The 27,656-nt window shown below is 40.0% G+C and overlaps 1 protein-coding gene across 3 annotated transcripts in view; it reads right to left on the bottom strand.

The window, feature by feature from the left end:
• LOC123502681 (glycine receptor subunit alpha-4-like) overlaps positions 1-27,656 on the bottom strand; it is a 174,742-nt gene that overhangs the window by 11,072 nt on the left and 136,014 nt on the right. For all 3 annotated transcript variants that reach the window (XM_045251855.1, XM_045251857.1, XM_045251856.1), the window contains exons 8-11: positions 21,476-21,610; positions 8,039-8,268; positions 6,899-7,054; positions 5,655-5,831 (exon numbers count right to left, since the gene is read on the bottom strand). In XM_045251855.1, the coding sequence (XP_045107790.1) occupies positions 5,655-5,831; positions 6,899-7,054; positions 8,039-8,268; positions 21,476-21,610 (698 nt within the window). The remainder of the gene's footprint in view (positions 1-5,654; positions 5,832-6,898; positions 7,055-8,038; positions 8,269-21,475; positions 21,611-27,656) is intronic.

Raw genomic sequence — 27,656 nt, 5'->3', positions numbered from 1 at the left:
GGGTTTTTAAGGATATTTTTAAGGTTCCGGTGACAGATTAGCAAGATTTCTACATTACTGACAGGATGAATACTCTTGAAAACCAGTCTAATCACTTCATTTAAAAGGTCTAAAGTTATAGGGGTTTTTAAGAATGTTTGTACGGTTTCAGTGATACCTTATAGTAAGATTTCTATATTACTGACAGGGTGAATACTCTTGAGAGCTCGGTTAACCACTTTATTGAAAAAAAAAAATAAAGTTATACGGGTTTTTAGGACTGTTTGTACGGTTCTAGTAACAGATTAGCAAGATTTCTAGATTATTGATAGGATAAAATTGATACTCTTGAGAACCCGTTTAAACACTTCATTCAAAAAGCTCTAAAGTTGTAGGGGTTTTTAAGAATGTTTGTACGGTTCTATATAGTGACAGGATAAATCACCTTCGTCACCTTTAAAGATAGTCGTGGCGATAGAGGAAAGCGTTTCAAAATACGGGACTTGGGAGAGTTGATCCTTTAGCGCCTAATATGGTTTACCTGGCTGTCACGCTCCGGTCTCTGGCATAACACGTCCATTAAGTTCCCGGAATGGTGTGTGAATGCAGCAGTGCCTGTATTTCTAAACACTTTTGGCTCTCCGCTACCATTTTCAAAGGCTATAAAATTGAGCAATCGTGTTCTTATGATTCTTTTCATCCCCCCTGATTGATATGTGTAGGCCCAATGACTTCCTGTAGTTTCCCTCGTTTCCTGATATTCTTATGATGTAGATTCCTTTCCTTCACTATCAACAGTCCTAAAGGTACACTTGAAAGCCGCAGTTACTACCATAACTAGCTATTATAAATCATTAAGATGAGATGTTAAGATGTTGGAGGATACGAACGTGCTGTCTTAAGTGGTTATGTTAGCGTTAGGTATACTTTTGTAGTAGTAGTAGTAGTAGTAGTAGTAGTAGTAGTAGTAGTAGTAGTAGTAGTAGTAGTAGTAGTAGTAGTAGTAGTAGTAGTAGTAGTAGTAGTAGTTATTGTTTTTGCTGTCCTTCTCCTCCTCCTCCTCTTCCTTTTCCTTCTTGTCCTTGCTACTATCCTGAGCAAGACCAAAGCTCATACTGAAACCCTCTGTCCTCATCAGGAGCATTTTCAAAGGCCACGGAGATGATTAGTCTGGTTCCCATGAGAGTCTTTCCCATTGATGATGCAGAATCCTTATCAATCTATCTTTGGAATTATGAAAAAAATCTTCAAGAGCTCTATCGACTTTTACTAGACCCTCTTATAAAAACAGATCAGGTAAGGCATTGGGATGTTTGTGATTGCGGCTCCTCATTAATCCCTTGAGTTCCATGACGCGTTTCCATATTCATTCTGCTAACTATTTGCTGATCTTATACAGCTTTAAAATTTTATGTGGGGATTAGAATAGCGGAAACTGTTGCCATTAATTTTCTGGCCTCCATAGACTCTTTCTAATGTCAATAAAATGATCTAATTGTACACAAATCTCGAGGTAAAAATGTGTCGCAGTATTGAAGGGATTAAAGACTAATTAGGACAGCTGCACTAGATGTGGGTGTGGGTGTGGATGTTCGCCTCACCATCCAACGTCCGCAGAACATCCTATAAAACATCCTATAGTGGCGAAGAGGGAAAGGGGAACCGTTACAGAGGCATATACCAACCTATAAAACTACTACTGGAGAGAATATTGTTTACCAGATGGACTAATAAGCCTTGTAGTGGTTATTGTCTTTCTTTCTCTTTCCCTTACATAAGTTGTAAGAGCAACACTGCATCACCACCACCATCACCACCACCACCACCAACAACGGAGAGGAAAAAAAATACAGTGAGAGAGGAAGAGGGACAAGTGAAGGCTAAGTGGGAGAGGAAGTGAATATTAGTAGAAAAGAAAAATCACGGAAGCTGTACCATCAAGCTCCACCTCTTTTATACCTATTCCGGGGCCTCTCAGAGTTACCCTATGCTTACTACAGGGCCTGGCGAGTCTTACCACCGTTGCCAAGTCTCATTCTCTATCCTTACTCCAGGGCCACAAACAAGTCGAATGCTTCCTACATGGCCTGCACACTTTATTACCCTTATTTCACGGCTCTCATTTTTTATGCTCACTTCAGAGCCTCAGACACGTCGCATAATTCTTAAGGGGAAGTGCCACATTTTTACTACGCTTACTACAGGGCACTGAGGTTTTTATGCACATTCCAGGGCTCTCATTCACGTTATATGCTTCTCGCAGGGCCTCGCAAACTTTACTAGGGTGAGTTGAGAGCTGCCAGTGTTCTATCGCTGGTAAAAGATGTGATGCTGTCTTGCTTCTTTGTTCATAATCTTAAAATATGTGTTAATTAAGATAAACCTTTAGTGTTGTTGTTGTTGTTGTTGTTGTTGTTGTTGTTGTTGTTGTTGTTGTTGTTGTTGTTGTTATTATTATTACTACTACTACTACTACTACTACTACTACTACTACTACTACTACTATTATTATTATTATTATTATTATTATTGTTATTATCATTGTAGTTATGACTGTTATCGTTGTTGTTGTTGTAATTTCTCTTTAAATGTTTGTTACGTAGTTTGTTACATATTAACATATATGCTTGCTCCAGGGGCCTTTCTGCTTAGTTATACTTCGTAAGGGGCTGAACACTCTCCTATCCTCACTACAGGGCTTCGCAACTCGTTCATAGAGGCTAGACAGTCCTATAATTTTCCTCACTAGTCTTGTTCTTTGTTCAAATTCACAGTCTAAGCTTACTCCAGGGCCTTTCTGCTCGGTTACACCCCATTCAAGGGCAACAAACCCTCGATCCACATTGCAGGGCCTCGAGAAGCGACCAGTATGCTTCTTACCGTCTCGCCCTTGTTTATGATGCTGACTTAAGGGTTCCATAGCTCCCTCACGCTCACTTCTGGGCCTTCCAATTCCATTACGCTCATTCCCTTCGGTTTTTAGGATCCGCCATTATGCTCTCTCCCGGGCCCGGCAGTTTTCATCACGCTTGCTTTAGGGAGCGGAAAACGTTCATTATGCTTCTTTCAGGGCTAATCTCCCTCATCCCAGACTATTTACTTTCAATTTCGAAGTGTTCCGAAGCCTCATTTTCTTTTCATACGGCGCTTCGTTTTCTTTTCCCCTTCCTTTTCTTTCTCTTTGCTCTCTCTCTCTCTCTCTCTCTCTCTCTCTCTCTCTCTCTCTCTCTCTCAATTTTGCTTCTTGTCTTGAAAGTTGCTATATATTATTTTTTTTAGTTTCGTCGAAGTCTGTGCGTTATAAATAGTACGATGAGTAGCAGAGAGAGAGAGAGAGAGAGAGAGAGAGAGAGAGAGAGAGAGAGAGAGAGAGAGAGAGAGAGAGAGAGAGAGAGAACAAAAACAAGTTACACGAGATGAAAGAAAAAAATTACAAAAACATTAAATTTGGTTTGTGAAATGTGAAAAACGAGAGATAGATAGATAGATAGATGAGAGAGAGAGAGAGAGAGAGAGAGAGAGAGAGAGAGAGAGAGAGAGAGAGAGAGAGAGAGAGAGAGAGAGAGAGAGAGAAACGAAAACACGTAACTCAATTTCAAACACAAGAATCATACGTCTTCTCTTATTTTCTCTTCTCGTATCTTTGTTTTCAGACTTCTCCTCGCCTTACCACTCCTTCTGATCACCCTTTCCTCCCTCCTTCTTCTTCTTCTCTCTCCTCCTCCTCCTCCTCCTCCTTTACGGGTGAGGGTCATATACAAGTCTTCTGTTATTCCTCTTCATTATATTTTCTTCCTCACAATATTCTCAAGTTCATTGTAACTCAGCCTACTTGCCCATTCTCGACTTCGTACCGTCTTCACTAAGTGTCGTACTTCTTCAATAACTTCAATAACATCATTCATTTGTTGGTTTTTAGTTTCATATGCATTTTGTTTGGTCTTGCTAATCTTTTTTTTCTCTGTCTGTCTGTCTGTCTGTCTGTCTGTTTGTCTGTCTTCTCTCTCTCTGTCTCCTTGTTCATCATCAGTATCATCATTATCTTCTTCGTTTCCTATCTATCTTCCTACTACTTTTCTTTCTTGTTTTTGTTATCGTTTTTCTTCTCTTTGCTCTTCTATCAATATCCTTTTCTCCCCAATGCCCTTCTTCTTCTTCTTCTTCTTCTTCTTCTTCTTCTTCTTCTTCTTCTTCTCTTCTTCTTCTTCTTCTTCTTCTCCTCCTCCTCCTCCTCCTCCTCCTCCTCCTCCATCATCCCACGTAATCACCTTTCTCTTAACTGCTATATCCAATTAGTACCTTTTTCCCTCCTTACGAGATTTCCCCTCAGTTCCTCCTCTTTCCTCCACATTCTTTCCCTATGCAATTTTTTTCCCCTCACTACGCCTTCTCTCACTTTTATTGATATTTTTTTCCACTTCTCTTCTGCGTATATTAGTTCTTTTTTTCCCCTCTTTGCTTTCCTTCTGGTGTGTGATAAAAGTGTTTCCTCTTTTTTCCTCACATAGACGTGCGTGTTTGTTTGTATTTTTATAGCTTTTGATGTTTTTTTTTCCTTTCTTTCCTTGAGTCGTATGTTAGTTTAATTTTTCCTTTTGTGAAATCTTACCACCACACATAGGATCGCTTTTTTTTTTTCCCTCTCTATCTTCATTTATTTTATTTTATTTTATTTTATTTTTTTACAAACTCTCTCTCTCTCTATCATATTAATGCCTCGTTTTATTATTTTTCTCTTTATTTCTTCAGTTCTTTTTCTTTACACGTACATTTTTCTTTGTCTTATTCCTTATTTTCCTTTTTTTTTCCTCTAGTATCTTTTTATTTTGTCCTTTTAGCTTTCTTAGTTTTTCCTACATGGTTATATTTACTTCTCTATTTATTTCCTTTTTTCCCTTCGTGATTTCTTAACTTTATTCCATTTAGCATCATTTTTTCCACATCTCGGTTACGTTTCCTTCTCTATTTTTCCCCTTTTTCCTTCTATTTCATTTGCCTTATGTTTAGGTACTTTTTCCCATCGTGATGTCATACTAGTAATGCTACAAATGTTTTCCTTCCTTTTAATTTCCAGACCATTTCTCTCTCCCTCCATTAGTTTGTTTCCTCCCATCTCCATCTACCTACCTTATTACCCTTAAGTACCTTTTGTTTCCACCACAACACTCGTTCTTTTAATGCTCCTCATATTTTTCTTTCCATAGTTTCCAGTTCACTTTTTTCCCAATTCTTTTTTGTTTCCTTCCACCTTCCTTTATCTTTTTTTTTTATTTCCCCTAATCACCTCCTTTGTACTGTAGCTGTAATATAATTTAGTGTATATTTTTTACCTCATTTATTTCCTCTCTTTTTTCCTCCTGTAGAAAGCCATTTTCCTCAACTTTTATTTCTCTTAAGTACTTTGTTCTCACCACATCATTTGAACTTCTACTGAAAAAAAAAAAAAAAAATGTTCGTTTCTTTTCAACGCCTCAATTATTTTCCCTCTTGTTTCCTCCTTCAGGATGACATAATCATCTTCATTCATTTCTCTTCAGTGCCTTTTCTTTCCCATCACCTCACATGTCCTTTAGTTTCCCTTCAAAAATGCTACCTTTCTTTTTCCTAGTATTTTATCTTTTTCCTTCTGACACTTCAATCATTTCCCTGCTGTTTTCTCCTGCAGAAAAGCTTACCTCAGGCTGACAGTTGGGTTTCCTCCCATTAACACGCCGCTGCAGTGCTGGCGAGGACACTGTGCGGCGTTTGGAGTGTAGCGGCGGAGGAGCAGCAGAGGCCCCTTCTTTGTTTCCCCCGAGGACAGGTGACTGCTCCGCGCTGAGACACTCCGACACTCCCCCGAGCTTGGAGTCCTTTGGGGCAGGGGAGAAGGAAGGTAAGAGGAAAGTAAGTCAGGTGCCAGAGGGAAGAAGAAAAGGAACAGAGAGGGAGTGAGTGAGTGAGTGAGTGAGTGAGCGAGTGAGTGAGTGAAAAAGGGAGGAAATTTGGTTGAATGAGTTATCCTTCACCATAGATAACAAAGACTTTTTTTTCTTTAAGTTTTAGAAGTTTTTTTTTTTCGTTTTTACTTGCTTAAAAATTTTGCATGTTTATCTAAAAACAAGAGAGAGAGAAAAAAAAAGATAGGAAACGAAAAGAGCGAGACTGCAGAAAAAGCTTAAAGGCATATGAATAGTAAGAAGAAAGAGAAGAGAAATGGAGAGGACATATGAGGAGAAAGAGAAGAGGAGCCGCAAAGCTTGAAACGGGAAAGGAAAGCGAACAAAGAGAGGGAGATGAGAGGAGACGCGAGAGAGTAAGGGATAAGAAGAGATAAGGAGAGATAATGAGGAGAGGACTGAAAGGATAAGAGGAGAAAGGAAAGAAGAAATGGAAGGTGACAATAAGATAAAGGAATAATAGTAAAGAAGAAAGAGGAGGAGGAGGAGGAGGAGGAGGAGGAGGAGGAGGAAGGAGAAATGGTGGGGAATAATGAGAGAGAGAGAGAGAGAGAGAGAGAGAGAGAGAGAGAGAGAGAGAGAGAGAGAGAGAGAGAGAGAGAGAGAGAGAGAGAGCGGAAAGAGCTCGTAAAAACACCAAAAGACAAACGTAACATCACTTACCCATATCCTCTCTCTCTCTCTCTCTCTCTCTCTCTCTCTCTATAACACTGGCAGGAAAACATAGATAAAAATAAGATCTGTCTTGTCCTTTCTAACTCTCCTTAAAAAAATATAAAATACAGGGAATTATGTAAAAGAACACAACACGACAGAAGAAGAAGAAGAAGAGGAAGAAGAGGGTGATGGTGGTGGTATTGGAAGAAGCAAGGGGCAAAAAAACAACTTAAGGAGACTCGTACATGCTGCCAACTCTAGGAAAACAGCGATAGAACATGCCGAAAAGCAGGGAAGGGGTTAAGAGAGGCGTTAAGTCTTACCTGATGGGGAGTTACATGGAGCAAAGCACGGGACCGCACCCTCCTTAAAGAGTCAGGCTCCTCGGGCACATCTCCCAGCACCACGTTGACCAGCGCGTACTCCATCAGGGAGAAGAACACGAAGACGGTGCAAGAAGACATAAACACGTCGATAGCCTGAGGGAGGAAAAGTAAAGGAGATCTATATTCTCAAACACATTCACACGACGCACCTCCATTTTCAGAAGGCTCTAATTGAAGTCATACATGTTTTTAAGTATGTTTTTTACAGTTCGAGTGACAAGATAACAAGACTTCATTATTATTAACAAGAGAAATAGTCTTTGAAACCCGGCTAGTCGTCTTTGTGGCCTTTGAACACAGTCTTAGTGAAAGAAAAAAAGCGTTTGTGAGGACGGAGCGGAGTAAGGGTATAGAGTGAGGTAATGTGAGAGGGCCAGCTGAAAAGTACGCAGTAAAGGAAGGTAGTGAAGGGAAATTAGTGGTAGTAAAGTGGAGAGTAGTAAAAGTGAGTGATGAAACGAAGTGACGTGAAATGAGCTGAAGGGGAAGCAGTAAAAAAAAAAAAAAATGCAAAAAGTTTCAAAGTAAAAAGTGTGAATGTTGAGACAAAAAAAGGCTTGGTAGTAAATATGGAAAGTGGAAATTAGTACAAAAAGAGAGAGAGAGAGAGAGAGAGAGAGAGAGAGAGAGAGAGAGAGAGAGAGAGAGAGAGAGAGAGAGAGAGAGAGAGAGAGAGAGAGAGAGAGAGAGAGAGAGAGAGAGAGAGAGAGAGAGAGAGAGACACACACACACACACACACACACACACACACACACACACACACACACACACACACACACACACACACACAGTCACATAAATAAGGGAAGAAGGGATGCAAGGGAAAGGCAGGCAGGAAGGAAGGAAGGAAGGGGAGATGAATGAGAAGAAGTGGTGGAGGAGCAGGAGGGGCAAAGAAGGAGCGAGAAAGGAAGATGGATGGACGAGAAAAGCGTGTAAGGTTTTAAGGTGAGAGAGAGAGAGAGAGAGAGAGAGAGCACACACACACACACACACACACACACACACACACACACACACACACACACACACACACACACACACACACACACACACACACACACACACGCACACACCTTGATGTAGGACACAGGCGGCAAGGACTTCTGTGAGTTGGCGTGCTGGGTGGACAGAGTGAGGAGAGAGGTGACGCCCAGGGTGACACGCGCCGGGACAGCCTCGGGTCTGATCCAGAAACTGATCCAGGACATGATGACAATGAGACAGGTGGGAATGTACGTGTGGAACAAATAGTACCCCAGGCGCCGTTTAAATGTGAACACGATCTCCAGGCACGTGAAGTTACCTGTAATTAAGAAAGTTACCTGATTCTACCTGTCGATTAAAGTACATATGCCTTATGGTAGTAACAATAACACTTGGTTACCTGTAATTATGAAAGTATCACCTGTTTATACCTTCTAATTAGGTACATATGCCTTATTACCTTGTTTTGATTATATAGTAATAGTAATAGCACGTGGTCACCTGTTTCTACCTGTTAACTAAGTACACCTGCCTTTTTACCTTGCTTTTAGATAGTTTGTTTTGATTATACGTAAAATGTAAGAGCACGTGGTTACCTGTTATTAAGAAAGTTACCTGTTCCTACCTTTTAATTAAGTACACATGCATTATTCCATTGTTTTGATTATAGGTAGTTAGTTTTAGTTCTTCCTTTATGTAAGAGGAGAAAACTGACCTAGGGCTACAAAAAAAAGTAGAAAATAAAAAAAAATAATAGAAAAAGGCCCAGTTAGTTTCCAGTTCCCGTGTTGCTTCGAGAGAGTTCGCCAGAAGAAAGTGGTAAATGTCTTGAAACTTTCCTAATAGATGAATTCAGATCATAGAAAGATGGAAATACAGAAGCAGGTAGTGAGTTCCAGAGCTTATGGTATTACTAAAAGAAGCATCTGTTGAGGGTCAATTCTATACACAGGCACCTGCAATCAAGAGAAAGTTACCTGTTCTTACCTGTTAAATTACCAAATGTGTGTTAAATTAATAATATTCGAAGCATCTCAGAAGAAGAAGAAGAAGAAGAAGAAGAAGAAGAAGAAGAAGAAGAAGAAGAAGAAGAAGAAGAGAGAAGAGAGAAGAAGAGAAGAGAAGAAGAAGAAGAAGAAGAAGAAGAAGAAGAAGAAGAAGAAGAAGAAGAAGAAGAAGAAGAAGAAGAAGAAGAAGAAGAAGAAGAAGAAGAAGAAGAAGAAGAAGAAGAAGAAGAAGAAGAAGAAGAAGAAGAAGAAGAAGATAGAAGAAGAGAAAGAAGTGGTCCAATACATAAATTTTCCCACATTCCATTTCTTTTTTATTTCTTTCCCGTCATCATATATACACATTTTTCTCCGTTTCGCGTGCGCACTTCACACACACACACACACACACACACACACACACACACACACACACACACACACACACACACACACACACACACACACACAGAACAATATCAGTTATGAGTGTGGTCGTCTGTCTTTGAAGATGATGTTCTCTCTCTCTCTCTCTCTCTCTCTCTCTCTCTCTCTCTCTCTCTCTCTCTCTCTCTCTCTCTCTCTCAAAGCGCGTTGCTCAAAAGGACGTGACGTTCAAGGCTGGACTTTTAATCTTTTTTTCCTGTAGAAGTATCAAACTTTTTCCCTTTACATCTTGTTTGAAGGGAGACGAATAACTCATGTAGTGTGTGTGTGTGTGTGTGTGTGTGTGTGTGTGTGTGTGTGTGTGTGTGTGTGTGTGTGTGTGTGTGTGTGTTGGGGATACAAGTGGGGCTGGGAAACCTTCTTCTGGGAACCGTCAATTTTCTTTCAAAAACATTATAGTAAAAAAAAAAAAAAAAAAAAAAAAAAAGAGGCGGAGACACTGACTTACTTTAGGTTTGATTTTTTTTTTATTACATTCTTTTACTAATTTTTTTCTTATTCAAACTAAAAAAAAAAAAAAACAAAAGTAAGTACGTATTCCTCCTCCTCTTCCTCCTCCTTCTTCTTCAGCTCACTTACTCTATATACCATTTTTTATTCAAGTCTCATTAACGACTTTTACATTACCTTAAAAGACTCTACGGTACAGGAATTCGAAAAGAGAAAAGTAGAATTACGTATTCCCTCTCCCTCACCTTCTCCTTCCTCTCCTCGTCTTCCTCTTCCTCCTCCTCTAACTAGTACATCTTTGTGATTTGAGTCCTTCCAGGTAAAGACTTCAGATGTACTCGTAAATTAACGCAGGTAAATGAGAGACAAATACCTTAATGATGCTTAATTACTCTGGCAGCAGGTGAGAGAGAGAGAGAGAGAGAGAGAGAGAGAGAGAGAGAGAGAGAGAGAGAGAGAGAGAGAGAGAGAGAGAGAGAGAGAGAGAGAGAGAGAGAGAGAGCTGGGGATAGACAAAGAAACAGGTGAGCTGGGAGAGAAACGGTGAAAAGAGAGGGAGACGAAGAAAGGTGGAAAATGGAAAAAGGGAAAGAAAAATCGAAAGGCAGGAAGAAGGGAAAAATGGGAGAGTGGCAAAAGAGGAATGAGGTAAGGGAAGTGTGGAGGAGAGGAAGGAGAGGAAAAGTGGAGGGTGGAAGGGAGCATAGACGTGCTTAACAATACAGGCTGATTGGCAGAAGAGTCGGAGAAGGAAGGAAGGAATGGAGGAAAGATTGAAGGACGGAAAGTGAATTGAATATACAGAAAAAAAAAAAAAGGGAAGCAAGAAGGTGAAGATATGTATAGATAAGAATAAAATAAATGACATGAACAGATCGAATGATAGAGACAGATAGATAGATATAGAGATAGAGAGATAAACAGCTAGATAGATATGAATAGACAAACAGCTAAACAGGTAGATAAATAGATAGGAAAGATAGGTAGAAAGAGAGGTAGACAAACATCAAAAGAAATATAGGTAGAGAGATAGATAAATAAATAAATCGATAGGCAGACATATAGATAGTGTGAAGTAAGGCAATGGATATGAATGAAAAGACACATTAATAGAAAAATAACGAAATAAAAGAGATAAGAATAAAAAATGATATATGAACAGATCGAAAGATAGCCAGACATATAGATAGATATAGATATAGACAGACAGATAGATAGATATATAAATAAAGAGATAGCTAGAGAGATAGAAAGATTAATAAACAGACAGACAGCTAAATAGATAGATAGACATAGATAGAAACAAAAGGTAGACAAACATAGAAAGAAACATAGATAGATAGATAGATAGAAAGATAGATAAATAAATCGATAGACAGACATATAGATAGTGTGAGGTAAAGCAATGGAGATGAATAAAGAAATAATGGAAAAATAATGAACTAAAAGAATACAAGAATAGAAAAGAATGAAAGAAAGATTCGACTGTCATTCACAAAGAAACTCATAAGCACTGAATAAAAATGTCACACAAACACACGAAAGATTAATAAGCAAAGTGCAATGAGGTGAAAGAAATCAAACACATATGAAAAAATGTAAAGAGAAAAAGAGAAATTAACAACAAGACACAAAGAGAAGCGAAGAGAGAGAGAGAGAGACAGAGAGACGAAAAACAAAATAACATCAAGTCAACGAACTAGAATAGAAAAAAAGGGAGAGGGAAAAAGAGACATAAAACAATAAACCAAGGGAAGCAACAAACTGATACGCGATAAAACAAGGAAGAGAGGAAGAGGATGAAAAGAATGAGGAACAAGACAGGGAGGAGAGTTAATAGCAATAACAATGATGAAGGAGGTGAAGGGAGACCATGAATAAAGTGGAGATGAGAGAATGTGACAGAAACGAAGAAAAATGGAGACAAATATAGACAAGGAGAAGAGAAGAGAGAAACGGGAGAGATAATTATAAAGGGGAAGAAGAAAAAACAAAATTACAAGAATGTTGGAGTAAAGGACACGAGAGAGAGAGAGAGAGAGAGAGAGAGAGAGAGAGAGAGAGAGAGAGAGAGAGAGAGAGAGAGAGAGAGAGAGAGAGAGAGAGAGAGAGAGAGAGAGAGATACTCCAGTGAATGTACCATCTTGTGTACCCATAAAAATTGCTCTCTCTCTCTCTCTCTCTCTTCTTATCTTCATTTCTATCTAGCAAATTCCTTATCTTTCATCTAAATTGTTATCCTTTCTTACACTATCCATCAGTCTCTGCAATTATCCTCCTTCTTCCATCTCCCATCTTCTTTCTCTTATTCCTTTCTTTATTACGTCACGTAACTCTCACCATCATCTTCTCCCTCTTTCTCTTCCTCATCATCACCATCCATCCGTCTTCTCGCTTCATTTGAAAACCATCATTATTCTCACTCTCTCTCTCTCTCTCTCTCTCTCTCTCTCTCTCTCTCTCTCTCTCTCTCTCTATCTATCTATCTATCTATCTATCTATCTATTCCTTATAAACAGCCACAAAGGACAACAAGTATGCTGCTGTTTTTTCTTCCTTTGTGTTCCTTCTCTATTTGGGTTTTCCTTTGCAATATTTCATCAAGGTAATAATTCTCCAAGGAACAGTTCGCCATGACAGGGATCAAAAGACATGACTCTGACTTTCTCTCTCTCTCTCTCTCTCTCTCTCTCTCTCTCTCTCTCTCTCTCTCTCTCTCTCTCTCTCTCTCTCTGGCGTCAAGACAAGTAGTAGCTCTCGTGATTATTATTTTTTTCCTTGCGTCTGAATACTGTGTGTGTGTGTGTGTGTGTGTGTGTGTGTGTGTGTGTGTGTGTGTGTGTGTGTGTGTGTGTGTGTGTGTGTGTGTGTGTGTGTGTGTGTGTGTGTGTATTGGTGAGTGGGTGGGTGTGAATTCCCCTGTGATATTTCTCTCTCTCTTTTTTCTCTCTCTCTCTCTCTCTCTCTCTCTCTCTCTCTCTCTCTCTCTCTCTCTCTCTCTCTCTCTCTCTCTCTAGCAAAACACCTGAGATCAAACACACCTGCCGCGCCTTACAATTTTCACCTGTTCTGTCACATCTGCGTTTCTACAGGTAAGCGTGATTAATACTCCCACAAGACCAATTAGTGCACTTTTTTCCCCACCAGGTAACTTGATCTCATTAATCTGCAGTGGCTGGTGATCTGGGCGGAAGATTAATTTCACTTTCTCACTCGCTATTGTTCTTTTAATTATTTTTTTTTATTTTCCAGATATAATGTTGTATTATTGGCGTAATTGAAGGAGAGAAGGTAAATTTTGTCATCAGGTAATCTTCTCCTTGGTGTAATTCGAATCTCTCAGCTTAATTTCAAGACAGGAATATCAAGATGTCTTTGAAATTAAACTACGAAACAGTAAACTTCCTTCCACTTACACTTTTTACCTTTCTCTCTCTCTCTCTCTCTCTCTCTGTGTGTGTGTGTGTGTGTGTGTGTGTGTGTGTGTGTGTGTGTGTGTGTGTGTGTGTGTGTGTGTGTGTGTGTATGTGTGTGTGTGTGTGTCCCTACTATTACATTTCTTTTTCTGAAGCTATTGCCCCGTGACACACATAAAAACAACTGTCTGTATGTTTGTATGACTGGCATTTTTTTTGGACCAGTGAATAGCTTTAAACCTTTATTTCATTCTTGTATTTGAAAGAGGTAAATTATTATTCATTTCGGAGCCTCATTGCATGACTTGATTGTATTTTGATTGCATTGCTTCACTTGGACAATCTCATTCTTGTATTTCGTAAAGGTAAGTCAATTCTCTTCGAAATCTAATTGTAGTTGTAACTCTATTTTGTACTGAGCGAATTACTGTTTTATTTGGACTCAATCTTATCTGCTGCATTACGGAGGGGTGTGTTTTGTTTTTCTAGAAGCTAAACTCAAGATATAATTGCACTCGTAACAATTTCTCGCTTGGAAGGAGAGAATGATTGTCAGAAATGTGAGAGCTGGGATGAGAAACGTGTAAAGTGATTGGATATGTATTAACATAAAATTATCATCCTGTTATTGTCAGCTCTGAAATTGCCTGACGTTCTTCCTGTCTTCCATGCTACGCTTCCTTTTTATCTCAGGCTTTGAAGAGAGAGCTGCATGTACTAAGGTATCTATAAGGCTTTTAACCACTTCAGTACCGTAACACGCTTTCATATTCATTCTGCTTACTATTTGGCAATTTTATATAGCTTTATATGTTTGGATTAGAATAGTAAAGACTGGCCATTAATCTTTTGATCTCCATAGACCCCTCCTAGTGCAAAAAAAATCGTCGAATCATCCCCAAAATTAAGATAAAATGCGTCTCAGTATTAAGGGGTTTAGGGTAAAAAAGTAACTGCGATGGCGAACATGTTTGACCTGACTTAGTGAGACGTGAATAGTAAACTTTACTGAAGGTTTTTAAAGTAGCAATGAGAGTAAGTCTGCCTGATCTGCCTTAATGTACACGTATTTGATATGTACATGAAACGTCTACCTCAATGCTTTCAAAAGTGGTTCCCGGACTAAATATGACTCGTCTACTTTAATGTGTGAGTTAGGAGAGATGAACTGCAAAGTCAGCGTACATCAAGGCTTTCAAAGTGGTTCGCGGAGTAAATATGCCTCGTCTCCTTTAATGTGTGAGTTAAGAGATATGAATTGCAAAGTCCACCAACGTCAAGATTTTCAAAGTGGCTGCCAGAGTAAACACACCTGTCTTAACGAGTGTAAATGCAAGTGAAATGTCTACTTCAAGGCTTTCAAAGAGGCTGCCCGGGATAAACACGACCTGATCAGTCCTATAGTGAAAGTTAGTGACGTGAATTACAAAGACTACCTGAGTTAAGGCTTTCAAAGTGACTCAGGGGATAAACATGCCTGACCTACTTCAACGTGCGTGTCATTACAGGAGAGCCTTGCCAGAGCTGGAAAAGAAAGTTGCAGCGAAGTTAGTGGGAATTTAGTAGCTAAAATTAAAAGTGTAGACGGCATGTGAAAAGTTTGGAAAAGTTATTGTTGTTGATTTTTTCCTTTTCTTTTAACCCTCACAGAGTTTTAATTTCGTTACCTCCAGGTGGCGAAATTTACCTGGGAGAGTTAATTAGGGAGCGAGGTAACAGCAGGCAGGTGTGTTCCCCCTTAAAGAAAACGAGTGACAGAGAGGTGGAGGCTGAGAGAGAGAGAGAGAGAGAGAGAGAGAGAGAGAGAGAGAGAGAGAGAGAGAGAGAGAGAGAGAGAGAGAGAGAGAGAGAGAGAGAGAGAGAGAGAGAGAGAGAGAGAGAGAGAGAGAGAGAGAGAGAGAGAGAGAGAGACGTTTTCCTTGTTTCCTATTTTGCTTTTTGTTTTATTTTTCCTTCCTATAAATCATGTTTTCTTGCACTGTCCACACTCCTCCTCCTCCTCCTCTCCTTTTTTCTTCTTCTTCATTATCTTCTTCTTCCTCCTCCTCCTCCTCGTCCTCCTCCTCTTCTTCTTCTTCTTCTTCTTCTTCTTCTTCTTCTTCTTCTTCTTCTTCTTCTTCTTCTTCTTCCTCCTCTTCGAATTCTGATGTTTTCTTCCACTGCCCAGCTCCTCCATCAAGGTTTCATCCTCCTCCTCCTCCTCCTCCTCCCAGCCAACACAGGTCTATTGTTACTCCTTCCTCCTCCTCCTCCTCCTCTTCCTCCTCCTCCTCCCTTCCGTCAGTCATTACCTCCCCTCCTACCTTGTCAATCCTCCCCCCACCACACCTCTTTCTCCTCTCCTCCTCTCCCTCATAACTCTCCATGTATCTTCACAAACAACACCCCATCGCCTCTCTCTCTCTCTCTCTCTCTCTCTCTCTCTCTCTCTCTCTACAAACAATACAAATCTTCACTTTGACTGACAATTTTTGGCAAAGTCAGCGAATATGCAAAAGAAAAGGAGGAGGAGGAGGAGGAGGAGGAGGAGGAGGAGGAGGAGGAATTCTTGTTTGGTCACTCCAACAAACTTAACTCTCTCTCTCTCTCTCTCTCTCTCTCTCTCTCTCTCTCTCTCTCTCTCTCTCTCTCTCTCTCTCTCTCTCTCTTTCTCTCTCTGCTATCTTCCTTTCCCCTCTTCCTAGTTTCCATATCTTTCCTGCTGCTTTCCTCCTTCTCTCTCTCTCTCTCTCTCTCTCTCTCTCTCTCTCTCTCTCTCCCCTGTCCTCCTCCTCCTTCTCCTCCTCTAAGATAGAAGCCAGGAGAACATTTTAAAAGGATTAATCGTCTGGGCTTTAAATGGAAATTATTAAAGGAGAATTAAGTTTCCACGGTTACACTAAAATGCCTTTCTTCCCTACGTTCATTTAAACCATTCTCCCTTTCCTCCATCTTCTACCTCTCTTTCTTACATTTTTCTTATTCTTTCTTCCGTTTTTTCTTTCTTCCTCCACCTCCTTCTCTTCCTCTTCTTCTTAGTCGTCCTCGTTGTCGTGTTCTTATTCTTTCTTTCGTTTTCTTTTTCCTCTTGCTCCTCCTCTTCTTCTTCTTCTTCTTTTTAGTCGTCCTCTTTGTCGTGTTCCTCCTCCTCCTCTTCTTCCTCCTCATGGTTGCATATCTTTCTTTTCCCCCATGTTCTCTCGACAACTGCGTCTCTCTCTCTCTCTCTCTCTCTCTCTCTCTCTCTCTCTCTCTCTCTCTCTCTCTCTCTCTCTCTTTCAGAATGATGAGTCCGATCCGTTCTGTTCTAAATACTTTTTTCTTTATTTTCTCTTTTCATTGCATAATATCTTTTTTTTTCAAGTCACTAGCGACGCGACTCACAAAATGAATATATGAATGATGAATGAAGATCTGATACGTGCGAGTGCATGTGCGTGTACGTGCGTGTGTGCGTCTCGAGGGAGCTTTGAGTGGAGGGCTTAAAGTCGCCTTAACCTCCACTTCCTTCACAGCCTCCTCCTCCTCCTCCTCCTCCTCCACCTCATTCATCTCATTTCTCTCTCCACGTGTCTATCCACCCTCCTTCTCCTCCTCCTCCTCCTCCTCCTTCATCTCCTGCTCTTCCACATCCCTTTCCATCTTCCTCTTTCACTGTCCTCCTTCTCCACCTCGCACCTTCCTCCACCTTTCCTATCTCCTCTGCACCACATTTCATCCACCACAAAATGCAGCACAGCCTCCACAATCCACTTTCCATGCCGCATTTCGCTTCAAATCAACCTCCATCTTCGTATCTTCATTTCATATTCAAGTTGTCCTCCTCCTCCTCCTCCTCCTCCTCCTCCTCCTCTTCTTCTTCTTCTATTCCTTCTTCTTCCTCTTCCTCCTCTACCACGATGCCATGTCTACACTTCACAAACTTCACATTTTGACTTGTGCGTGCATTTAAACTCCACATTTACTCTCCACATTTGAGTCATCCACCCCTGCTCCTCCTCTCCCTCCTCCTCCTCCTCCTGTTCCTCCATCTCATCATGCCTTCCTCCTGCAGGTCTCCACTCCCCACCTGAGGCCTCAATTTCTCTTCACAGGCCTCCAGGAACATCTCTCTCTCTCTCTCTCTCTCTCTCTCTCTCTCTCTCTCTCTCTCTCTCTCTCCTCTGGCTCAACGCGCTGCAAGGCCAAGGGCGCCTCACTGCTCTAGGAAAAAGGACTTGATGAAAGACCTGTTTCGAAGTGGCTCAATCCTAGACAGAGGAAGGGAGGACAGGGATAGGAGGAGGAGGGTGAGGGGGGGGATACATGTGGCAGACCTAAAGGAGACTCAAAGAGATGATTTAACCCGAAAAGAAACGTCTTGGCAGTGCAGTCAGCGTGAGCCAAGCACTTCGGAGTTCCGGCTCACGAGGAGGATGGAAAGAAGAGAGAGAGAACGTTTTCAGACTGAGTTACTTCCTAAACGTTATCCATCGGTGTGAGGAAAGGAAGAGTTGAACGTTTCCAAGACTTATCCTTTTAGACTATATCAATCTGAATAGGAAGTAAAGGAGGGCGAGCGAGGTAAAGAATGAACGATTCAGTGCGTAAATATATCAGATGAGAAAGAAAAGAAGAGGAGAACGTTTTGTCGTCAATGAAAACAGAAAGAAAGGAAGAGGAAATTTTTTGTATCAATGAAAAGATAAAGAAAGAGGAAAACGTTTTGGTATTAATGAAGAGAGAAAGAAAGGCAGGGAAAGCAAGAAAACGTTCTTCTAGGTAAAACTTTAAAAATGTTACTAATAAAAGAGGAAAGGAAAGGAAAAAATAATGTGACGACAATTTCCTCCTAAAAACATTACCTTTCAGAAGACGAACAAAACAGAAGAGGGACATTAACAGTTTATAAACACCTATAAGTAGAACATCCGTAGCTACCCACAAGGTGTGGCTCCTCTTGGGTGCGACGTTGCCACTGCTATACCGGTACCTTCTTCAAAGAAAACGGAGTGATGATCGTTCTCTACTTCACTAAAAGAAGTCAGAAGAGACCTGATATGACACATCACCATCCATGTATATGAACTAGCTTAATTTATTTTCGTATATGACAATTATTTATATCATCTACCACTTAATTAAGGTTTCTGAATGTTCTGAGAACGTTTTTTTATAATGCTATGATTACAGGACAGTGAGTAGTTTGTTTTTATTGGAGATTTGGCATAGTCTCACGGCAGACATGGCCAACGCCCTATGGGTAGGTACGGATGAGTTTTAGTTTTTTTTTTTATTTATAACTAATAAGAAAATATGGTATTCGAGTAACTTAAACAAAAGATAAAGAAAAAATAAGAACTTTAATTACTAAGCCGCCTGAACAGCACGATCACTTCTATAACTATCAGATGTACCTTTAGAAATCACACTGTAAACTAACGCCACACTATCTAATTAAATTTCAAAATGATAGCGTTGGTAAAACTGCTCGTAACACAATTTCAGTGATCAAAACGAAAATGTAACTTTACTTTGAGATGAAACTCACTCATGAATCATATCCAACGCTTGAGAGTTAACAAATTGCCGTGTTTAAACAAGGAATTACAGCTCACAAAACAGCCAACGTTCAGTCACGGAGAAGGCACAGCAGACAAAAATGTATCTCTTTCACTGCCAAGGTCATTCATTATTAGCATTCAGACCGCTCGAAAAAAAAAAAAAAAAAGATAGTTCGCACAGACACATATAAAAGGAAAGATATGAAGTTAATTTTGCCTCTTTCAATCTACAGATCCATTCGTTATTTTTTTATGACACATAAATCAGGGAAAGAACACACAACGAAAATACAAAGAAAAGGAAAGAGGAAAAGCCCTTTTAGTATGATAACCGGTTGGACCTTTCTTTATACCTACTTCTATTGCCCTTGGCTGTTGCCCCTCCTACATAAAAGTGTAAGCTATTCACTAAAAGAATGAATTATGGATGGAGAATCTCAAAAAAAAAAAAAAAAAGCACGACCAATTTACTTCCAGATGTGTTTTGGTATAAGAGCAAAAAAAATGTCAAAAAACAGGTAGGCAATTACAAGTGGGAAAAAAAATGTTTGGCAGTGAAAAATACAAAAGAAATACAAAAATACGAAGAGAAAGGAAGCCTAGAAAGATTTCCACACAAAGTTACCCTAGTAAGTGTTATCTATCGATGCGGAAACCATAAAGTGTTATCAAAAGACGATGAGATAAGGGATCAAACACTATTTAGATCACCATAAGAAACACACTTCATGGGAGATTTACGAGGAAACTTTTGAGGGAGACTTTTCCTTTCCTTTACTTTTCTTGCAAGAGGAGGAGGAGGAGGAGGAGGAGGAGGAGGAGGTAAAGTGAAGGAAATATGTCCGGGTTGTGAGTGTCCAACGAGGAACAGTTTGGGAAATAATTGATGTGAGTTGCAAATTTAAAGAAAGCTTGAGGATAGTGATAAATTTTTGCTTCCAGAGAGAGAGAGAGAGAGAGAGAGAGAGAGAGAGAGAGAGAGAGAGAGAGAGAGAGAGAGAGAGAGAGAGAGAGAGAGAGAGAGAGAGAGAGAGAGAGAGAGAGAGTTTTAAAATATGCCAGAGAGCCAGAATGTACATAAAACTTGAAAATGGAAGAGCAAGATGATCCCTCTGGAGACAGTCATTCAAAAGAAAGAAAAGAGAGAGAGAGAGAGAGAGAGAGAGAGAGAGAGAGAGAGAGAGAGAGAGAGAGAGAGAGAGAGAGAGAGAGAGAGAGAGAGAGAGAGAGAGAGAGAGAGAGAGAGAACGAAAAAAAGAAGACAGGAACATTTTACCTGACTACAAAATGAGGTTAGTGAATTACGTAAATGTCAAGTTATAAAAAATCTAATTATTGTCTGGATGTCACTACTTTCCAACTCCTCAAAAAAAGAGGCAAGAAGTAAACTCCATCCGTGGTTTCTATTGTGTTGCAAGGAGAGACTGACGCAGGTAAATAAATACAGTAAATATGCAAAAAGGAAATAGACAAAAGCACGAGTGAAATGGAACAATAAATCACTTGAAACAGGATATAAATTAGTAAAATCATATCAAAGAAAACTAAACGTAAATAAAAAAAATACATGAAATGATAAATTAAAATTAATGTGATCAATACTAAAACAAATACAATAAGATGAGATAACTTAAAACAAACTAAACTAAATAAAAAAAAAATAATGAAACAAACCACTCAATACTACATCTCACAATACCAAAGAGAAAGAAATAAATCTAAATTGAACAAATGTAACCAAACGAAACATCACTTGACGGTTCGAAGCAACAAACTGAGTCTCATAAACTTGTCAAGATCACCATGAAAAATGACAACATTTACAGCCACTTTGACCGCATTACAAACGTGACCTGTGCCGGGACAGGTAAGAAGAGCACGTGACCTGGTTATTCAAGTGACCCAAGATGACCTGAAGAGACACTGACCTTGAAAAACTAACCATTCGAGAGAATACTTGATCTTCTACGTAAGAAAAAAGATAACTGTTTATTTCACCTGTGGAGATTAAATTATCTGCAATATGTATGTGGGAGGTCTCTTATCAGGAATACACACCTGAAGAGAAGTGATCGTGTTGCCTTTGCTTAAAAATCTAATCAAATATAACAACTGACTGACTGAGTGGCGGTTGACCTGATTGATTGACTGAATGAATGACTGAGTGACGGCTTAACTGACAGAATGACTAGCTGACTGATAAGTATGTTTGCCACTAACTGATTGACTGACTGTTTGATAGATTAGTTCATTGACAGACTGTTTATTAGACCGTCTCATTAATTTATTGATTGATAAAATGTATGATTGATGGACTGACTGATGAATTGACTGATAAACTAAATGACAAATATATTGACATATAGAATGAATGAAGAGAACAAAGGAGAGGGAGATCTGACAACAACAAAGAGATTAAAAGGACTTGAGGAATGTAAGGGAAGGAAACGAGGCAATTCGTAAACACAATGAATGACCAATAAACAAACCACTCCAATGACAAACAATTAGAATGAATAAACTATAAACCGACTGAGAGATCAACAAAAGGAGAAGCAAACACACGACCCACCCTGACCAAACAATAAACAACACATCAGACCAATCGGAAATCCAACAGCCCACCTGAGTGTCCCCCCTAACAACCCTGAAAGACTAACTAACTAACTAACGTCACTACATGGGAGACTAACTGAGCGTCCCACCTGTGGAATACACCTGAGTGCAGTCTCCCGTGAACTTCTTAACGAGGTCCAGCTGTGGGAGTTCGATGTTCTTGTCCACCACCAGAGGGACTTCAGGCTCCCAGATGAAGACCAGGTCATCCGTGGTGTGCGAGACTGAAGGGAGAGATAGAAAGAGACATTAGAGTACGAGAGATAAGTGGCTGTCAATAATTAAGCGTGTATAACGAAGGAAAGAAATAGAATAGGATAGACGATCCATAAGTAAGTAAAAGTGAGAGTAACAATGCGACTAGATATAAAGAACAGAGAAAACTGAGAGATTGAGATATTAAAGGAAGAAATATTAATGACTGTCAGTAAGTAAGCGTGTATAACGAACAAAGACAGAGTGGGAAAGACGACCCATGGGTGTTAAAAAAATGGAAAAACGAGAAATTGAGACATTAAAGAAAGAAATATCAGTCAATAGGTAAGCGTGTATAACGAAGGAAAGAAAATATATTACAGTGGGAACGATGATCCGTGCGTCAATAAGCAAGTAAATGCGGAAGTAACAAAATATTACACATGAGAAAAAGGGAAAACGAGAGATAGAAACACTGGAGGAAGAAATATCAGCGACTATCAATAGGTGACCGTGTATAGCGAAGGAAAAAATATATTAGTGAGAAAGACAATCCATCTGACAAGCAAGTAAATGTGGAAGTAACGGAGGCATTAAACATGAAAAAGGGGGAAAAAGAGAGACAGGAGCATTGGAGGAAGAAGAAATATCGATGACTATCAATAAGTAACCGTGTATAACGCAGGAAAGACGATTCATGTGAGGCAATAAGTAAATGTGAGACGAACAAAGGGATTAGACATGAAAAAAAAAAAAGAGATAGAGATAGAGACATTGGAGGAAGCAAGATAAGTGGCTCTCAATATATAAGCATGTATAAAGAAGGAAAGAAATATATTAGACTGAGAAAGGAGTCTAATAAGGATCTAAAGGAAGGAAAGATACATTAAAGGAGAGAAGATGCACTAGTGTCAATAAGTAAGAAAATGAGAATGTAACAAAAGGATTAAACACGATAAAGGAGATTAGATAATATGAGAGAGAGAGAGAGAGAGAGAGAGAGAGAGAGAGAGAGAGAGAGAGAGAGAGAGAGAGAGAGAGAGAATACATTACACTCAATAAGTAAGTAAATTTGAATAAAATGAGGAAATTAAAGATGAGGAAGAGAAATACTGGTAATAAAACTCTACAGGGACACATGAAAGAGTTATAGTGGGAAAAAAGATTAATGTGTCGTTCAGTGAGTAAATGTGAATGCATTAGAGATGATAAAGTGGTACATGGAATTGATACCTAGAGTGAACATGGAAACGCAGACACTAGGGAGCAAGAAATTAGAGAAGATACACGAGACTAGGAAAGTTAATGTAAAGGATGAATTGAAGTATGATAAACGTGTTGAAGTAAAGGAAATGGATGAAATGGAAGGTTAGGAAGGAAGGGCGATGCTAAAGACAAGAAAGGAAGGTTGGAGAGTATTTGAAAAGGGTGAAAGACAGACGATAAACAAATAATGAAGTTAAGGTGTATTTTAAAAAGATAAGGTAGAGATGACACGAAATTTGAAAGCCAGGAGAAAGAAAAGAAAGATACGAAGAGTATGTAAAAATGAATGAAAGAGAGTGAAAGAAAGAAAAGACTGGGAAAAGACAAATATTGAAGTTTAGTTGTATTTTAAAAGATTAAGTAAAGATGACACAAGATTTGAAAGCCAGGAAAAGGAAAAAGAAAAATAGGAATGAAAGAGAGGGAAATTAAGGGAATGAAACGAGGTGAGTGGAGAGAAAAATGAAGAATAAGAATAGATACCAAAAGAGAAATAATGGACGAAGACTAATAAAATGAAAGATGAAAGAAAAAGAATAATCAAAAGGAAATGGGAGAGAGAATTAAAGAAGCGAAACGAAGTAAATAGAGTAAAAAAATATAAAAAATGAAAATTGAAAGGGAAAAGAGTAAATAATAAGGAGCAAAAATTGATAGACAGAGAAAATGTTATGTTGAAAAAAAAAAAAAAAAAAAAAGGCGATATTTTGAGGTAAACTTTGGGAAACGAGACAAAGGAAGAAATAAAACAGAGAATCAGAGAATAGGATTACAAGGAGGTGAGGAATGCAAAGGAAGGAAACAAGGCGATTAGAGGCGCAGGGACAAACAAATCACAGAGCAGTGTGGAGATAAGGGAAGGAAGATGGAGAAGAACAGAAACACTGGAATATGAAGCATGGAAGAGAGTGGGAAGGAGAGCAAAAGGAGAATAAAAGGAAAAGAGAATAGAAAAGAAAAAAATGGGTAAAAAAGAAAGGAAAAGTTGAAAGAAAGGAAGATAAATGTGAAAGGAAAGGAAAGCAAAGAAGAAAGAATGATTAATGAGATTGTTAGAAAGCAAAATTTTAAAAAGACATAAAAACAAATGAGTGTATAACGAGTTTAGGAGATAACGACATAACGTATTCTCTCTCTCTCTCTCTCTCTCTCTCTCTCTCTCTCTCTCTCTCTCTCTCTCTAACACACGTCAGACAATTGATGATATTCTGTTTCCTCCTCCTCCTCCTCCTCCTCCTCCTCCTCCTCCTCCTCCTCCTCCTCCTCCTCCTCCTCCTCCTCCTCCTCTTCCTCCTCCTCCTCTCTCCTCCTCCTCCTCCTCCTCCTCCTCTTCCTCCTCCTCCTTCTCCTCTTCCTCCTCTTCCTCCTCCTCCTCCTTCTCTTCCTCCTCCTCCTCCTCCTATTACAAACACACCCTTCTTCCACAATGCTCTCTCTCTCTCTCTCTCTCTCTCTCTCTCTCTCTCTCTCTTATCATCTGCCTGCCAAATTATCTCCTCCTCCTCCTCTTCCTTCTATCTATCACCATCTCCTCCCTCTTTCTCTATCAGCGCTGTTCTTCTTAGTGATTGTTGAAAGTAAAAATGGAAAAAGATGGAAATAGAGAGAAAAAAGGACATAGCAACAATAACAATGATAGAAATGATGATGATGATGATGATGATGATGATGATGATGATGATGATGATGATGATAATGATTATAATAACAATAATCATAATCATAATAATAATAATAATAATAATAATAATAATAATAATGATGATAATAATAACAATAAAAAAATAAAAAAATAATAATGATAATCATAGTGGTTGAAGAGAGAGAGAGAGAGAGAGAGAGAGAGAGAGAGAGAGAGAGAGAGAGAGAGAGAGAGAGAGAGAGAGAGAGAGAGAGAGAGAGAGAGAGAGAGAGAGAGAGAGAGAGTGAAAATGTGAAAATAAAATTAAGCAAATTCTGATTATAGAAAATTCCATTCTCTCTCTCTCTCTCTCTCTCTCTCTCTCTCTCTCTCTCTCTCTCCCCTTGCTCCTTCATTTCCTTGATCACCTTCTCGTTTGCCTCTTCCTCCTCCCCTCTCCCCTCCTGCTGCACCACCACCACCACCACCACTACCACCTCCTCCTCCTCCTCCTCCTCCTAATTCCAGTTGTTAATGTAGGTCAGAGTCACGATCACGGGCACTTGACACACACACACACACACACACACACACACACACACACACACACACACACACACACACACACACACACACACACACACATATCCATCTCAGTCTCTTTCTAAGCTACACAAAATTTTTATGTATTTTTCAGTTTCTTTTTTCCTTTTTATATTCCGTTTCTTCTTTCCATTTAAGCTCACGAGGGGAAATAAGGTAAAGGAACGATTTTTTCCCCTTACTCTTTCCCTACCAGCTGAAACTGATTGACTTAACATTCCTAGCTTGCTATTTCCCCTTTTCCTCCCTCAGATTCCCTCACTTTTTCCCTTTTTCCTCAACGCTGAGTCTGAAATATGCTGAGAGAGAGAGAGAGAGAGAGAGAGAGAGAGAGAGAGAGAGAGAGAGAGAGAGAGAGATAGAGTTGTCAATTTACCTACGCAGTCGTATTCTAATAAGATAATCATCAAACTTTCTCTCTCTCTCTCTCTCTCTCTCTCTCTCTCTCTCTCTCTCTCTCTCTCTCTCTCTCTCTCAAACACCTGTCGTCCAATACCTCCGTCCTTCACTTAGTTTCCCTTTAAGTCGCTATTTCTTTCTTTTCTTCTCCTTTCCTTTTTTTCTTCTCCTTTTCTCTCCTTCTTAACCCTTAATAGTCAACTTCATTTCTTGCTAATTAACTCTTGACCCCCTCCTTCCTTCCTTCCTTCCTTCCTTCCTTCTTTCCTTTTCGTTCCTTTCTCTTTTCTCTCAATCTTCTTATTCCAAACACTTACAATTCTTTTAACGTTTCCTTTTAAATCTCTCGTTTCTTCTTTCTCTTTCCTTCATTTCTGTCCCTTTCTCTCTCTTTTTTCCTTTTCTTTCCTCTTCTCTCTTTTCTCTCTTCCTATTCCGGACATTTAGTTTCTGATTCATTTAGCCTTTTCCTTTAAAACCTCTACATATTTCTCTCCCCTTCCTTCCTTTCTGTCTCTTTCTCTCTCGTCTTTCCTTCTTCCCCTTTCCTTATCTCCCTCTCCCTATTCATAATAATACCCATACCATTTTTTTTAGTTCTTCCTTTATACCATTCCCTCCTATACTCTTCCCCTATTCTCTCCCTTTATCTTCCTCTCTTCCCCTCTAATTGCCATACTTGATATAAATTTCCCCACATAGAAACCAGTGTTGACATGATCTAACTCGAAGTAACTTTCCTAATCGGTGCTCACATCCGGCAGTAGTTTTCACCCTTTGCAAAGTTCGAGATCTTGAGGAGAATTAGGGAGGAGTGAAAGCTGCCAACGGTACGCCCCCAGCCTTGAGTCCCCGATAGCAAGACTTCTGAATGGTGTGCGAGGGAGAGGGAGAGGGAGAAGGGGTGGAATTGAAGGAGGAAAGGAGAGGAAAGCAGGGATGAGGAGGGTGAAGGAGGGAGGGAAGGAAAGCACCTGGCATTAATGAGACTGTGAGAAGGGGTAAGGGAGGGAGGGAAAGAGGGAGAGAGAGAGAGAGAGAGAGAGAGAGAGAGAGAGAGAGAGAGAGAGAGAGAGAGAGAGAGAGAGAGAGAGAGAGAGAGAGAGAGAGAGAGAGAGAGAGAGAGAGAGAGAGAGAGAGAGAGTGAGTGAGTGAGTGAGTGAGTGAGTGAGTGAGTGAGTGAGTGTGTGTGTGTGTGTGTGTGTGTGTGTGTGTGTGTGTGTGTGTGTGTGTGTGTGTGTGTGTGTGTGTGTGTGTGTGTTTACTTATTTGTTTATTTATCTATTTGCATTTTTATAGGATTGACTCAATTTCGTAATGTGCAGGAGTGTGTGTGCGTGTTTGCATGCGCCCGCGCGCGTTTGTGTGTGTGTGACTGTGTGTGTGTGTGTGTGTGTTTGTGAATTCACGATCCATTGCAACCTAAATTCATCCCTCCTTCCTCTCCCCCACCCACCAAACCACCAACACCCACCCACCCACCCACACACACACACACACACACACACACACACACACACACACACATGCATACCTCGCCCCCACACACACACACACACACACACACACATGCATACCTCCCCACACACACACACACACACACACACACTCCCCTCCTCCTCTCCGCCACACACACACACACACACACACACACACACACACACACACACACACACACACACACACACACACACACACATCACCTCTTCCTCACCTGCCATACCCTTCCTTCCTCCCTTCCTCCTTTCCTCACCTTCCGCCATAACATTAACCTTATTTTCCTGCCCTAGTTTCGATATGGACTCAGGTTCCAATCCCGCCTGACTTTAAGCTCACTGGGAACTCCTTCTGCGACAATTGGCCGGCCTTTCTGTTCGCTCCTCGGGGACTTAACTTAAGGAAATCCCGGGGCCCAGCTGGTCTATTTTTGCCCTGCCTGCCTACCACCTTGATTCTCTCTCAGGAGTATCAAGAGCCTTTTACTTTTCTCTCTCTCTCTCTCTCTCTCTCTCTCTCTCTCTCTCTCTCGGGTGTGTGTGTGTGTGTGTGTGTGTGTGTGTGTGTGTGTGTGTGTGTGTGTGTGTGTGTGTGTGTGTGTGTGTGTGTGTGTGTGTGTGTGTGTGTGTGTGTGTGTGTGTCGAATTAATGAATATCTTTTTTTTGTGTTTTATTTCTCTGGTTCAGAT

Source organism: Portunus trituberculatus, chromosome 12, assembly GCF_017591435.1.
Source record: "Portunus trituberculatus isolate SZX2019 chromosome 12, ASM1759143v1, whole genome shotgun sequence".
Lineage (NCBI taxonomy): Eukaryota > Metazoa > Arthropoda > Malacostraca > Decapoda > Portunidae > Portunus > Portunus trituberculatus.
The sequence above is the reverse complement of the archived record's forward strand: the minus strand, read 5'-3'. Positions and strand labels throughout refer to the sequence as shown.